This window comes from Bos grunniens, chromosome 12, assembly GCF_055505025.1.
Source record: "Bos grunniens cultivar Pamir isolate PY7600 chromosome 12, Bosgru_T2T1.0, whole genome shotgun sequence".
NCBI lineage: Eukaryota > Metazoa > Chordata > Mammalia > Artiodactyla > Bovidae > Bos > Bos grunniens.
The window spans coordinates 73,590,140-73,605,809 of NC_141176.1; the positions used below are offsets into that span (position 1 = coordinate 73,590,140).

A 15,670-nucleotide genomic window follows, 5' to 3' on the forward strand; every position below is an offset into this window, starting at 1 on the left:
AGTTTCAGCTTCAGCATCAGCCCTTCCTATGAATATTCAGGACTTATTTCCTTTAGGATGGACTGGTTGGATCTCCTTGCAGTCCAAGGGACTCTCAAGAGTCTTCTCCAACACCATAATTCAAAAGCATCAATTCTTCAGCGATCAGCTTTTTTTTATACTCCAACTCTCATATCGATACATGACTACTGGAAAAAGCATGGCTTTGACTAGATGGACCTTTATTGGCAAAGTAATGTCTTTGGCTTTTAATACGCTCTCTAGATTGCTCTTCCAAGGTCAGTTGCTTAATTTGAAGTTATTTTCTCCCATTCTCGGAGTTATCTTTTCATCTCATTTATGGTACATATGTACACTGGATTATTACTCATTCATAGAAATGAACAAAATTTGGTCATTTGTAGAGACATGGATGGACCTAGAGTCTATCATACAGAGTAAAGTAAGTCAGAAAGAGTAAAACAAACAAAAAAAGGTTATATTAATGCATATATATGGAATCTAGAAAAATAGTATAGATAAACCTATTTGAAAGGCAGGAATAGAGTTGAAACGCTGGACTGGAAGAAACAAAAGCTGGAATCAAGATTGCCGGGAGAAATATCAATAAACTCAGATATGCAGATGACACCACCCTTATGGCAGAAAATGAGGCGGAACTAAAAAGCCTCTTAATGAAAGTGAAAGACGAGAGTGAAAAAGTTGGCTTAAAGCTCAACATTCAAAAAACGAAGATCATGGCATCCGGTCCCATCACTTCATGGGAAATAGATGGGGAAAAAGTGTCAGACTTTGTTTTTCTGGGCTCCAAAATCACTGCAAATGGTTACTGCAGCCATTAAATTAAAAGACGTTTACTCCTTGGAAGGAAAGTTATGACCAACCTAGATAGCATATTCAAAAGCACAGACATTACTTTGCCAACAAAGGTTCGTCTAGTCAAGCTGTGGTTTTTCCTATGGTCATGTATGGATGTGAGAGTTGGACGGTGAAGAAAGCTGAGAGCCGGAGAACTGATGCTTTTGAACTGTGGTGTTGGAGAAGACTCTTGAGAGTCCCTTGGACTGCAAGGAGATCCAACCAGTCCATTCTGAAGGAGATCAGCCCTGGGATTTCTTTGGAAGGAATGATGCTAAAGCTGAAACTCCAGTACTTTGGCCACCTCATGAGAAGAGTTGACTCATTGGAAAAGACTCTGATGCTGGGAGGGATTGGGGGCAGGAGGAGAAGGGGACGACAGAGGATGAGATAGCTGGATGGCATCACTGACTCGATGGACGTGAGTCTCAGTGAACTCCGGGAGATGGTGATGGATAGGGAGGCCTGGCGTGTTGCGATTCATGGGGTTGCAAAGAGTCAGACACAACTGAGCCACTGAACTGAACTGAACTGAATAGAGTTGTAGATGTAGAGAATAGACGTGTGAACACAGCGAGGGGTGTGGAGGTGAGGAAGATGAATTTGGAGATTAGGATTGACATATATACACTACCATGCATAAAACAGATAGCTAGTTGAAAGCTGCTGTATAGCACAGGGAGCTCAGCTCTGTGCTCTCTGATGACCTACAGGACAGGGGTGCAGGGGACGGAGGTCCAAAAGGGAGGAGTTATATGTAAATATAGAGCTGATTCACTTCCTTGTACAACAGAAGCTAACACAACATTATAAAGCAACTATAACCCAATAATATTTTTTTAAACTCAAATATCCTCATAGGAAGTGCCTGTACAAGTTTTCTACAAAAGAGTGAATTAGTGTAAAATTCCACTCTTTGAAATTTGGTATTTATTTAGTTGATCACTTGCTAAGAAACTTGAATCCACCAGCTATTTACGTTCTGAATTGGTGGATAAGGAGGGCTTAAGGAAGAAGAAGGGATTCTGTTATACCTTCATATGGGGCGGTGGGCTAAGGCAAATCCCTACTGATAGAATTCAGGAATTTGAGCAGCTTTCAGAATTTAAATAACACTGGTCAGCTGAATGAAAAATAAAAAATGCTTGATGGAGTATTTATTACAGAAGTTATCCCAACTCTATTTAGCACTGTGAATTGATGAGATGTTTGGAGGGCTGTTTTAATTTTTATATGCATAGAAGTGTTCATTTATGTCATTGATAAACAAATTTAAATGATTGTCTTTATTTGCAAATGCTTTGAGCGTCTACAAAACACTTAGGGATTAATTGCTTGTTTAGATTAATTATCTCACATCATAATATAATTTGTAGTTTCTTGCAATTCAATTATTTAAAGAGATTGTCCACTTGCAACTTAACATGGTCTTTTCATACTCTTTAAAGCTACTTGGGCATAGAAGTAGCTACTTTATATTTAATATTTTAAATTTTATTACACTATAGTTGCTCTCCAATGTTATGTTGTACAGCAAAGTGAACCAATTATAAATGTATCATCTCTCTTTGCTAGATTTCCTTCCCATTTAGGTCACCACATAACATTGACTAGAGTTCCCTGTGCTATACAGTAGGTTCTTAAGAAGCTAGTTTACATGGAAGTAAATTTCCTTGTAAATTATAAGGAAATGGTAAATCATTTACCCTATTCCCTCTTAATTCACCTGCTGGTACCAGAGCATGCCTCAGTTTTAGATTACAGGACATGAAGTAAATAGTGAAATTTGAAATGTGGAAAAAGGAAGATCAACTGCTTTTTATAATTATCAATCTTGTGAAAATTTTTTAGAATTTGTAATTGAATTAGGAAAGCCTAAAATGAAACTGTAGTTTACACATGATCCCCTCCCCTCATGTTGCTATTTACTGAGAGGAAAACATTGATTTTTATATTCTTCTTTATAGGACTGGAAAAGGTCAGTTTTTATTCCAATCCCAAAGAAAGGCAATGCCAAAGAATGCTCAAACTACCACATAATTGCACTCATCTCACATGCTAGTAAAGTAATGCTCAAAATTCTCCAAGCCAGGCTTCAGCAATATGTGAACCGTGAACTTCCTAATGTTCAGACTGGTTTCAGAAAAGGCAGAGGAACCAGAGATCAAATTGCCAACATCCACTGGATCAAGGAAAAAGCAAGAGAGTTCCAGAAAAACATCTATTTCTGTTTTATTGACTATGCCAAAGCCTTTGACTGTGTGGATCACAATAAACTGTGGAAAATTCTTACAGAGATGGGAATACCAGACCACCTGACCTGTCTCTTGAGAAACCTATATGCAGGTCAGGAAGCAACAGTTAGAACTGGACATGGAACAACACACTGGTTCCAAATAGGAAAAGGAGTACATCAAGGCTGTATATTGTCACCCTGCTTATTTAACTTATATGCAGAGTACATCATGAGAAATGCTGGGCTGGAAGAAGCACAAGCTGGAATCAAGATTGCCGGGAGAAAAATCAATAACCTCAGATATGCAGATGACACCACCCTTATGGAAGAAAGTGAAGAGGAACTAAAAAGCCTCTTGATGAAAGTGAAAGTGCAGAGTGAAAAAGTTGGCTTAAAGCTCAACATTCAGAAAATGAAGATCATGGCATCCGGTCCCATCACTTCATGGGAAATAGATGGGGAAACAGTGGAAACAGTGTCAGACTTTATTTTTGGGGGCTCCAAAATCACTGCAGATGGTGATTGCAGCCATGAAATTAAAAGACACTTACTCCTTGGAATAAAAGTTATGACCAACCTAGATAGCATATTGAAAATCAGAGACATTACTTTGCCAGCAAAGGTCCATCTAGTCAAGGCTATGGTTTTTCCTATGGTCATGTTTGGATGTGAGATTTGGACTGTGAAGAAAGCTGAGCGCTGAAGAATTGAAGCTTTTGAACTGTGGTGTTGGAGAAGACTCTTGAGAGTCCCTTGGACTGCAAGATCCAACCAGTCCATTCTGAAGGAGATCAGCCCTGGGATTTCTTTGGAAGGACTGATGGTGAAGCTGAAACTCCAGTACTTTGGCCACCTCATGCAAATAGTTGACACATTGGAAAATACTCTAATGCTGGGAGGGATTGGGGGCAGGAGGAGAAGGGGGCAACAGAGGATGAGATGGCTGGATGGCATCGTTGACTTGATGGACGTGAGTCTGAGTAAACTCTGGGAGTTGGTGATGGACAGGGAAGCCTGGTGTGCTGCGATTCATGGGGTCACAAAGAATCAGACACGACTGAGAGACTGAACTGAACTATAAATGTATTTGTGTCAAAGCATTAAACTCTTACAGAATTTACTTTATATATTTACATATATAAAATTTATTTATCCTATATATGTAAGTTTCTATATAAATTTTATATATAGAATAAAACACACAATACGTCAATAGGAGTACATCAAGACTGTGTACTGTCACCCTGCTTATTTAACTTATATACATTATGAGAAATGCTGTATATCATCAGAAATTCTGGGCTGGATGAAGCACAAGCTGGAATCAAGATTACCAGGAGAAATATCAGTGCCCTCAGACAGCAGATGGCACCACCCTTATGACAGAAAGCAAAGAAGAACTAAAGAGCCTCTTGATGAAAGTGAAAGAGGAAAGTGAAAATGTTGGTTTAAAACTCAGCATTCAGAAAACTAAGGTCATGGCATCTTGTCCCATCACTTCATGGCAAATAGATGGGCAAGCAATGAAAACAGTGGCAGACTTTATTTTTGGGGGCTCCAAAATCACTGCAGATGGTGACTGCAGCCATGAACGTAAAAGATGCTTGCTCCTTGGAGGAAAAGTTATGACCAACCTAGACAGCATACTAAAAAACAGAGACATTACTTTGCCAACAAAGGTCCATCTAGTCAAAGCTATAGTTTTTCCAGTAGTCATGTATGGATGTGAGAGTTGGACTCTAAAGAAAGCTGAGTGCCAAAGAACTGATGCTTTTGAACTGTGGTGTTGGAGAGGACTCTTGAGAGTCCCTTGTACACCTAGGAGATCCAACCAGTCCGTCCTGAAGGAAATCAATCCTGAATATTCATTGGAACGGCTGATGCTGAAGCTGAAGCTCTAATACTTTGGCCACCTGATGTAAAGAACTGACTCATTTGAAAAGACCCTGATGCTGGGAAAGATTGAAGGCAGAAGGAGAAGGGGATAACAGAGGATGAGACGGTTGGATGGCATCACTGACTTGATGGACATGAGTTTGAGCAAGGCTTGGGAATTGGTGATGGACAGAGAAGCCTGGAGTGCTGCAGTCCATGGGTTCGCAAAGAGTTGGACATGACTGAGTGACTAAACTGAACTGAATTGATCTTTGTAAACTGCCTGCAATCCTTTAGCATCATTAAGGATAAGGCAGAGATCTTGTGCTAAGTGTTATTTCTTTATTTCAGGGTTAACTGTATCTACTGTCCTTTTTGGCATTACAAGGTCTCTGTTGATATTCTACATCCTTGTTAATTCTTCACAAACTTTGCACAACAAAATGTTGGAGACTCTTTTGAGAGCCCGGGTATTGTTCTTCAGTAGAAATCCAATAGGTAAGTCAGACACCAAGTTCCTCAGTGATAATGTCTATATAACACATTTAGTGCCTGAGTACATTTTCATATTTGAAAATGGAAGAGATGCTTGGAAGAAAATTACTGTGCATGCTTATTCATTTTCTACAAAAGTCTTGACTGATACGTTTTCCTACCAGAGAAAATCTGAATATAGGAGCATATAAGCTTTTATTCCAATTTGTACATGTCTGTAAAGATTAATGAATGTTTACTTTGCAGGATGATTTAAGAATCCATTTGTCATGTGGCATATAAAACACCCAACATATGGTGTAAATATGTTGAAGTGTTTTTGACTAGTTTTGCTGAAATGCTGGCTGTGTTACATAGTGTTAAGCTAAGTAGGAAGGACTTTCTTCTGGGAACATCTCTACAGAAGACAGGCTGTGTGTTTCTTTCTTTCACTGCCCATCCATTTCTGGTACCATGGAGCTCTGGCATGTGCTCATATTTTGAGGTTTAAATAAATGGTAATGGAAAATTAATTAAAATATAAGATCAGTGAAATGTAAACATCCTCTTCAATAAGATCGGCTTTCTAGTTTTATAATAGACTTTTGGTTACATTTAAGAATCTTGTGGTAGGTAGCAGGTGGATCTTCAGTATAAAATAAGAGTGTCCCTGAAGGTTTCCTAGTGGTTGCTTCCTCCTCCTTGAGGCCTTCGACCTGTCTTGCTTCTGAAGGTAGCCTCTTGACCTGGGTTCCTATGAAGAGCTAGTTCATCAGTGCACATGCCCGCTCTGTTCGGGTGGTTAGACTTGTGCTGAGGCCCAGGGAGGCTTTGTTATGCAGGTGATGATTGACAGGGCCTTTTGAGGCCAGGATGTGACTGGAGTAGCCTTGGCCTGGCCATCAACTAGCTGTGTGATCAAGGCCAAAGAAGGTAGATGCTACTATAGGCAAATCTCCAGACAGGATGTTGTCATGGTTATAAATGTGGACTCTGGGGACTTCCCTGCTGGTCCAGTGGTTAAGACTCTGTGCTTCCAGTGTAGGGGGCCCAGGTTCAAACCCTGGTCAGGGAACTAAGATCTCACATGCTGCACAGCACAGCCAAAAAATTAAAAAAAAAAAAAAAAAAAGTATGGACTCCGGAGCCAACTTCCTGGATTCAGTCCTGGAGATAGTTACTAACAGTAATAGCCACTTATAGTTATGTTAATATTTATGTGCTAGTTATTTAATTTCTCTGTGTCTCATTTTCTTACCTATAAAATGAAAATACTATTAACACACTCACAAATAATTTGAAATTGTGCACGTTAAGGGGGTTAATACATTCACAGCACTTACCACAGGGTCAGTACCCAATGAACCTTAGTGAGGATGATGACACAGTGTTTGGGAACTTCCTCTCCTGTGAAATGGGAATACCTGCTGCCCTACCTGTTTCATAAGACTGTTGTGAGGATTAAATAATATTATTCAGGGCAGCATCTTGTGCAGATTTTTTTCAGCACATGTTGTTTGGTCCAGGCACTGTGTGGAACACAGGATGGTAAAGTGTAGAGGGCCACACAATCTCATCTTATTATGAAGCTGGAGTGAGGAAGTGATAGCCATGCTATTATGGCTGTGAAGTTGCTCTGCTTTGCCGGTTAGTGTGAAAACTACAGTTGTACATTTGGCAGCATCACATGGGACTGAATTTCTCTTATCACAGCCTCTGAATGCTTGTGACCACAGTTAACCAGGCTCTTGATGGCCAGTAGGCTTCTCCAGATACTGATTTATTTATTATTCAAGAATTTTGAACCAAGTTTAAATCTTCAAGTCACTAATCCTGGAGCAGCAGGCATATACAGTGTGTGTCTTTGTCTTTTCTCTCCCTCCTGTACCTGTTATCAGAACATTCCTTCAAGGGCTTCTCTGGTGGCTCAGAGGTTAAAGCGTCTCCCTGCAATGCAGGAGACCTGGATTCAATCCCTAGGTCCAGAAGATCCCCTGGAGAAGGAAATGGAAACCCACTCCAATATTCTGGCCTGGAGAATCCCATGGACGGAGGAGCCTGGTGGGCTACAGTCCACAGGGTGGCAAAGAGTCGGACACAACTGAGCGACTTCACTTCACTTCATTCCTTTAAGAAAATAGAAACCCAAATAAGTACTAGGTTATTTGCAAAGGTTTAGGGGCATAAGTTATTTACCCTTTTAATGGTGTATTAAATCAAACTCTACCTTGTGTTTATTTCTGAAAGTGGAATTTGTAATAGATTGTTTCTGGTGGACTTTGTTTCTGGTATGTTATGTCACGAAGAGAAAACCATGTATAGCCATGTTCCTGAGTTCAAGCTCACTCTGCTCACCACATGACAGGCCAATAAATCTTACAGACAAGTATTATGGTCAGGAATAATGACATTGTTTGGAAAATTGGCAGACTGAGAAGATGGCAGACTAATGCCTCAAAAAACCATCTTATTGGGGTCTGGATGCTCATCTGTTTTATAGAACAAAGAAGGAGAGAAGGTGAGGAAGTAAAGTTAAAGGACCATTTATTTTGCAAAATAGGAGGAAATGTATTACTTTTTCTTTTCTGCAGCCATTCACAGATGGTGAGGATTAGATTGTCTCCCCATGAGCTGAAAAAGAGCCATTTTAATTTAACATTCAGGCAGAGGGGCAAGCTTTGCTGACACAAACAATGAATAGCTAAAGTTAAAGTCAAGCAGATTCAACATGGAGTCAAAATTGACTGTTCCCTGTTACAGTTCCTTTGATGGGCACCTCTGCTATCTGGGGCCAGTACCCTATGCTTTCTCATCCCAAGTTTCCAAAGGGTGCAATGCCCTTGCAGGGGTAGCTGCAGAGTCATAATGGTTGCAGCAACCTTTGTTTACAGAAATGACAAGTGGCATTTTTAGTTCACACTAGGTATTTACTAGAAATTCGTTCTCCTCTTCTAATCCTACAGCCTTTTGTATATGCTATTGTTGTGATTATGACAAGGGAAAGAAAATCAATGATAAGTGATCCTTAGTCATTCAGTAATATTTCTGTTTTCCTGCCTACATCCCTCTGATATTCTTAGATGCTTATTCATAAGTCTGTGTTTGTCACATCTTGTACACCTCTGAAAATAAAACTCAGTATCCCAGTAGTAAACTCACAATTTGGAAATGACCAGAATCCACAATTTCCCAAAATGGGAGATGCTATGAATCATCTCGAGGGAAAAAAAAAAAAAATTACAGAGAAGTTATGGTAGTTGGTGGTTTGGTTGCTAGGTCTTGTCCCACTCTTTGCAACCCCATGAACTGCAGCCCACCAGGGTCTTCTGTCCATGGGATTTCCAAGCCAAGAATAATGGAGTGGTTGCTATTTCCTTCTCCAGAGGATCTTCCTGACCCAGGAATCAAATCTATATCCCTGTATTGGCAGGTAGATTCTTTACCACTGAGCAACCTGGAAAGCCCAATATGGACTAGAGAGAGCAGTTATTGAAGACACAAAGCCTTGAAGCCAGTGATTTGATTATGGGATCAAAGTCATCTCAGGAATAATATATATATATATATATTTATATATATATATATATTTATATATATATTTATATATATATAAATTATATATATATATTTTAGAACTTCTAAAGACTTTTATTTATTTATTTATTTTTTTTACTGGAGGCTAATTACTTTACAAGATTGTATTGGTTTTTCCATATAGCAAAAAAGGCACAGATGTATAAAACAGTCTTTTGGACTCTGTGGCAGAGGGAGAGAGTGGGATGATTTGGGAGAATGGCATTGAAACAGGTATAATATCATATATGAAATGAATCACCAGCCCAGGTTTGATGTATGATACAGAAAATATCTTTTTCTGTTACTTAATTATAAAAGAGAGATTATAATTATGTTTATTTAAAAATTGTCACAACAAAATTAATATGGATAACTAAATTATATGGATAACAAAATTAATATGGATTAACTTACTTATTTTGGAACTGTTTATTACCAGTTTAGCACTGGAGTGAATCTTAGATGGACTGAATCTAAAAGAAGGGAACATTCTGAAATTCACCAACCCTTCCTGATGCTGCCACAAAACTCTCCCGATTTTTTAAAAATCAGAGCTCAGTTTCAATCCACTGTCATTTGGTAGAATTTCATCCTATTTTCTTTTTTCTTTTTACCTTGGATGTCAGCTTATTTCATGTGAATCTATAATATATTAATATTTTGTTGTTGTTTAGTTGCTGAGTTTTATCCAATCTTTTGCAACCACATGGAATGTAGCCTGCAATGCTCCTGAGTCCATGGGGCTTTTCTAAGCAAGGATACTGGAGTGGGTTGCCTTTTCTCCTGCATGGGATCATCCCAACCTAAGAATCAAACACATGTCTCCTGCACTGACAGGCGGATTTTTATACACTGTGCCACTAGAGAAGTTCCTAACTACATATACTTTAAGAATATTGCTTTTATTTGTTCACGAATTGTTTCTCTTAAAGCTCCTATCTGAGGAAATGAGTCATTTCTTGTGTCCTGTTCTTGCAGGAAGAATTTTGAATCGTTTCTCCAAAGACATTGGGCATATGGATGACTTGCTGCCCCTGATATTTCAAGATTTCATCCAGGTAACAAAACAGTCCTGTCAGAGTTCTCACAGGGAACAGAAGAGTGCCTGTTTCTCAAGGCCTTCTCACAGTGGCTGCTGCTGCTGCTGCTAAGTCGCTTCAGTCATGTCCAACTCTGTGCGACCCTATGGACTGTAGCCTACCAGGCTCCTCCATCCATGGGATTTTCCAGGCAAGAGTACTGGAGTGGGGTGCCATTGCCTTCTCCGCACAGGGGCTGAGGGTGGGCTTTTCAGCCTGGTGATGTGTCCTGTTATCTTCACTAAGAGGCTGTGTTTGTTAGAGAAAGGTGCTGTTCTGATTGGAAGGCTGAGCTAACATGAGTAACATCTGGGGCAGGAGTGTCTACACAGTCACGTCAAGGTTGGTCTGAAGCAGCGACGTGCTGGATGAATGGTTCTCCCTCTGCTTTCCAGGTGTCTGATGTGGATTCCCTTTACTGTGAGCATATTTCATGACAGAAACAACCATCTTTCATGGAAAGATAGCCTAGATAAGCTAAATTATGCACTGATTTACCACATAAGACAAATATTTACTGTACCAATTTATTTGGATAAAGCCAGATGTGGTTACTTAGAAAGAAAAGATTGGTAAAAATAAGGTAAAAATAATACTTTAACTAGGATAATGTTGTTGTTTAGTCACTAAGTCATGTCTGACTCTTTTGTGACCCCATGGACTGTAGCCTTCCAGGTTCCTCTGTCCATGGGATTTCTCCGGCAGGAATACTGGAGTGAGTAGCCATTCCCTTCTCCAGGGGACCTTCCTGACCCAGGGATCAAACCCACGTTTCCTTCATTGTCAGGCCAATTTTTTACCACTGAGCCACCTGGGATGCCCAACAAGGACAATCAGATCAGATCAGATCAGTGGCTCAGTCGTGTCCGACTCTTAGCGACCCCATGAATCACAGCACGCCAGGACTCCCTGTCCATCACCAACTCCCGGAGTTTACTCAGACTCACGTCCATCGAGTCAGTGATGCCATCCAGCCATCTCATCCTCTGTCGTCCCCTTCTCCTCTTGCCCCCAATCCCTCCCAGCATCAGAGTCTTTTCCAATGAGTCAACTCTTCGCATGAGGTGGCCAAAGTATTGGAGTTTCAGCTTCAGCATCATTCCTTCCAAAGAAATCCCAGGGCTGATCTCCTTCAGAATGGACTGGTTGGATCTCCTTGCAGTCCAAGGGACTCTCAAGAGTCTTCTCCAACATCACAGTTCAAAAGCATCAATTCTTCTGCACTCAGCCTTCTTCACAGTCCAATTCTCCCATCCATACATGACCACAGGAAAAACCATACCTTGACTATATGGACCTTTGTTGGCAAAGTAATGTCTCTGCTTTTGAATATGCTATCTAGGTTGGTCATAACTTTCCTTCCAAGGAATAAACGTCTTTTAATTTCATGGCTGCAGTCACCATCTGTAGTGACTTTGGAGCCCAGAAAAATAAAGTCTGACACTGTTTCCCCATCTATTTCCCATGAAGTGATGGGACTGGATGCCATGATCTTCGTTTTCTGAATGTTGAGCTTTAAGCCAACTTTTTCACTCTCCACTTTCACTTTCACCAAGAGGCTTTTGAGTTCCTCTTCACTTTCTGCCATAAGGGTGGTGTCATCTGCATATCTGAGGTTATTGATATTTCTCCCGGCAATCTTGATTCCTGCCATAAGGGTGGTGTCATCTGCATATCTGAGGTTATTGATATTTCTCCTGGCAGTCTTGATTCCAGCTTGTGTTTCTTCCAGTCCAGTGTTTTTCATTATGTACTCTGCATATAAGTTAAATAAACAGGGTGACAATATACAGCCTTTACGAACTTCTTTTCCTATTTGGAACCAGTCTGTTGTTCCATGTCCAGTTCCAACTGTTGCTTCCTGACCTGCATACAGATTTCTCAAGAGACAGTTTAGGTGGTTTGGTATTCACATCTCTTTCAGAATTTTCCACAGTTTATTGTGATCCATACAGTCAAAGGGTTTGGCATAGTCAATAAAGCAGAAATAGGTGCTTTTCTGGAACTCTCTTGCTTTTTCCATGATCCAGCAGATGTTGGCAATTTGATCTCTGGTTCCTCTGGCTTTTCTAAACCAGCTTGAACATCAGGAAGTTCACGGGTCACATATTGCTGAAGCCTGGCTTGGAGAATTTTGAGCATTACTTTACTAGTGTGTGAGATGAGTGCAATTGTGCAGTAGTTTGAGCATTCATTGGCATTGCCTTTCTTTGGGATTGGAATGAAAACTGACCTTTTCCAGTCCTGTGGCCACTGCTGAGTTTTCCAAATTTGCTGGCATATTGAGTGCAGCACTTTCACAGCATCATCTTTCAGGATTTGGAATAGCTCAACTGGAATTCCATCACCTCCACTAGCTTTGTTAGTAGTGACGTTTTCTAAGGCCCACTTGACTTCACATTCCAGGATGTCTGGCTCTAGGTCAGTGATCACACCATTGTGATTATCTGGGTCGTGAAGATCTTTTTTGTACAGTTCTTCTCTGTATTCTTGCCATCTGTTCTTAATATCTTCTGCTTCTGTTAGGTCCATACCATTTCTGTCTTTTACTGAGCCCATCTTTGCATGAAATGTTCCTTTGGTATCTCTGATTTTCCTGAAGAGATCCCTAGTCTTTCCCATTCTGTTGTTTTCCTCTATTTCTTTGCACTGATCGCTGAAGAAGGCTTTCTTATCTCTCCTTGCTATTCTTTGGAACTCTGCATTCAGATGTTTATATCTTTCCTTTTAGATAGAAAGGCTTTAAGCCAGTAATTTGACTATGGGATCAAAGTTATCTCAGAAAATGTCTGGTTCATTTTTTTTTTTTTTCCCTCCCCATACCATCCCTCTGGGTCGTCCCAGTGCACCAGCCCCAAGCATCCAGCATCGTGCATTGAACCTGGACTGGCATCTCGTTTCATATATGACATTCCACATGTTTCAATGCCATTCTCCCAAATCCTCCCACCCTCTCCCTCTCCCACAGAGTCCACAAGCCTGTTCTATACATCAGTGTCTCTTTTGCTGTCTCGTATAGAGGGTTATCGTTACCATCTTTCTAAATTCCATATATATGCGTTAGTATACTGTATTGGTGTTTGTCCTTCTGGCTTACTTCACTCTGTATAATAGGCTCCAGTTTCATCCACCTCATTAGAACTGATTCAAATGTATTCTTTTTAATGGCTGAGTAATACTCCATTGTGTATATGTACCACAGCTTTCTTATCCATTCATCTGCTGATGGACATCTAGGTTGTTTCCATGTCCTGGCTATTATAAACAGTGCTGCGATGAACATTGGGGTACACGTGTCTCTTTCCCTTCTGGTTTCCTCGGTGTGTATGCCCAGCAGTGGGATTGCTGGATCATAAGGCAGTTCTATTTCCAGTTTTTTAAGGAGTCTCCACAGTGTTCTCCATAGTGGCTGTACTAGTTTGCATTCCCACCAACAGTGTAAGAGGGTTCTCTTTTCTCCATACCCTCTCCAGCATTTATTATTTGTAGACTTTTGGATCGCAGCCATTCTGACTGGTGTGAAATGATATCTCATAGTGGTTCTGATTTGCATTTCTCTGATAATGAGTGATGTTGAGCATCTTTTCATGTGTTTGTTAGCCATCTGTATGTCTTCTTTGGAGAAATGTCTATTTAGATCTTTGGCCCATTTTTTGATTGGGTCGTTTATTTTTCTAAAGTTGAGCTGTAGGAGTTGCTTGTATATTTTTGAGATTAGTTGTTTGTCGGTTGCTTCATTTGCTATTATTTTCTCCCATTCTGAAGGCTGTCTTTTCACCTTGCTAATAATTTCCTTTGATGTGCAGAAGCTTTTAAGTTTAATTAGGTCCCATTTGTTTATTTTTGCTTTTATTTCCAATATTCTGGGAGGTGGGTCATAGAGGATCCTGCTGTGATGTATGTCAGAGAGTGTTTTGCCTATGTTCTCCTCTAGGAGTTTTATAGTTTCTGGTCTTACATTGAGATTTCTTTTTACATGTTGATTGCTCTGTCTTAACGTTTGTTAAGAAAAAAAGAAAAGAAATCGAGCCTTCTATCTAGCCTTTTTTTGTCTGTGAACTTGAGTTTCTGAAGAATGATGTAGGGTCATCTCAGTTCCCTTTTCTTCATTCAGTATTGTTGCTCATGTGGGGTGTTTGTTTGTTTTTTAATTCTATATGCTTTTCGGTGATTAAGCCTGTGGGGAACTTTCTTTTTCTATCCAAGTGTTAATTTTGGAAATGAAAGGAATTTATCAAAAGCTGTACACAGAAATGCAGCATTGAGCATCTGAATGCAAACAGCCTATAAGCAAAAGCTTCTATTGTTTACCAATAAGAAGTGAGCTGAGATTCAGAGGCAGAGGACTTTTAATGCAAAAATTAAAAAAAAAAAAATTCTGATTTTTTTTTTTAATTTTCTGCAAACTTGCTTTATGAATGTGTCCTGCTGGCTTTAGCTTCATAATTTATCCTCAGAAGCAATCTTTCCCAAAAACATTGTCACATTTTGACAGTGATTGTGAATTACTTTGAAAAGATTTTGTGAATGGTTCTGTTTCTTTGCTATAGCAAGCTAGATCAAGGTTGGGTTTCTACTGCATGCTTAGCTCATGGTTAGTTACCAGTCAGAATCAGAATTCATCACATTTTTGCATGACCATATAGAGGGACAGGGATCAATGCTACCTGATTTCAGTAGGAAACATTTTCATTAATGAGGAGAGAATGTTCTAGTCTCATTGATTTTCAGGTCTAGCTTTCCTGTTATTTTACCTTTTTAGGAAATGATGCACCTTGCACTAACTTTTGTGTATGGAAGAGTAGTTAGTGGTTGAGGTTTATTTTTTCCAGTCATCTTGGCCACATTTATTAAATGACTTTCTTACATTCAGTTAGCACTTTGGTTACAATCCTTTGAATCTATGCAAGTAGGTCTGTGTCTGTATACTTTATTTTGTTCCACTAATATGTTTACCCTTATATCAATACTGCAATCTTGGTTATTGTACATTTTCATAAAAGATGAAACCCATAGTCTAAGTCCTCTAACTTTGTACTCCTTTGTCAAGGTTGTTTTATCATCCTGGATACTTTTCTGTGTAAATTTTAGAAGCCTTTCAATTTTTTTTTCCATAAAAACCCACTGATAATTTTATTAATATTTCCTTTTAACTGTAGATAATTTGAGGAATCTAAGTCTTAACAATGTTGAATCTGCAACTGTAAATATGATGTCTCTCTCCACTTATTTAGGTATTGTTTGATTTTAGAAATGTTTCTTAATTTTTAATATATACATCTTATACTTCTCTGGTTAAATATATTCATGCATATTTGCTTTTTCACTGTATTATTGGGTTTTAAAAAATGTATTTATTTATTTTTGCCTGTGCTGGGTCTCTGTTGCTATGCGTGAGCTTTCTCTAGTTGCTGTGCATGGGCTTCTCACTGTGGTAGTTTCTCTTATTCCAGAGCATGGACTCTAGGGCACATGGTCTTCAGAGCTGCAGCACTCTGGTTCTAGAGCATGGGGTTAGTAGGCGTGGCCATGGGTTTAGTTGCTCCTTGTTATGTGGAATCTTTCAGATCCA

The 15,670-nt window shown here is 39.5% G+C and overlaps 1 protein-coding gene across 1 annotated transcript in view; it reads left to right on the forward strand.

The window, feature by feature from the left end:
* The window catches only part of LOC147361900 (ATP-binding cassette sub-family C member 4-like), a 171,412-nt gene that overhangs the window by 77,767 nt on the left and 77,975 nt on the right, over nucleotides 1-15,670 (forward strand). Inside the window, exons 19-20 of the mRNA XM_086330241.1 lie at nucleotides 5,321-5,467; nucleotides 9,998-10,077. Coding sequence (XP_086186367.1) covers nucleotides 5,321-5,467; nucleotides 9,998-10,077 — 227 coding nt within the window. The remainder of the gene's footprint in view (nucleotides 1-5,320; nucleotides 5,468-9,997; nucleotides 10,078-15,670) is intronic.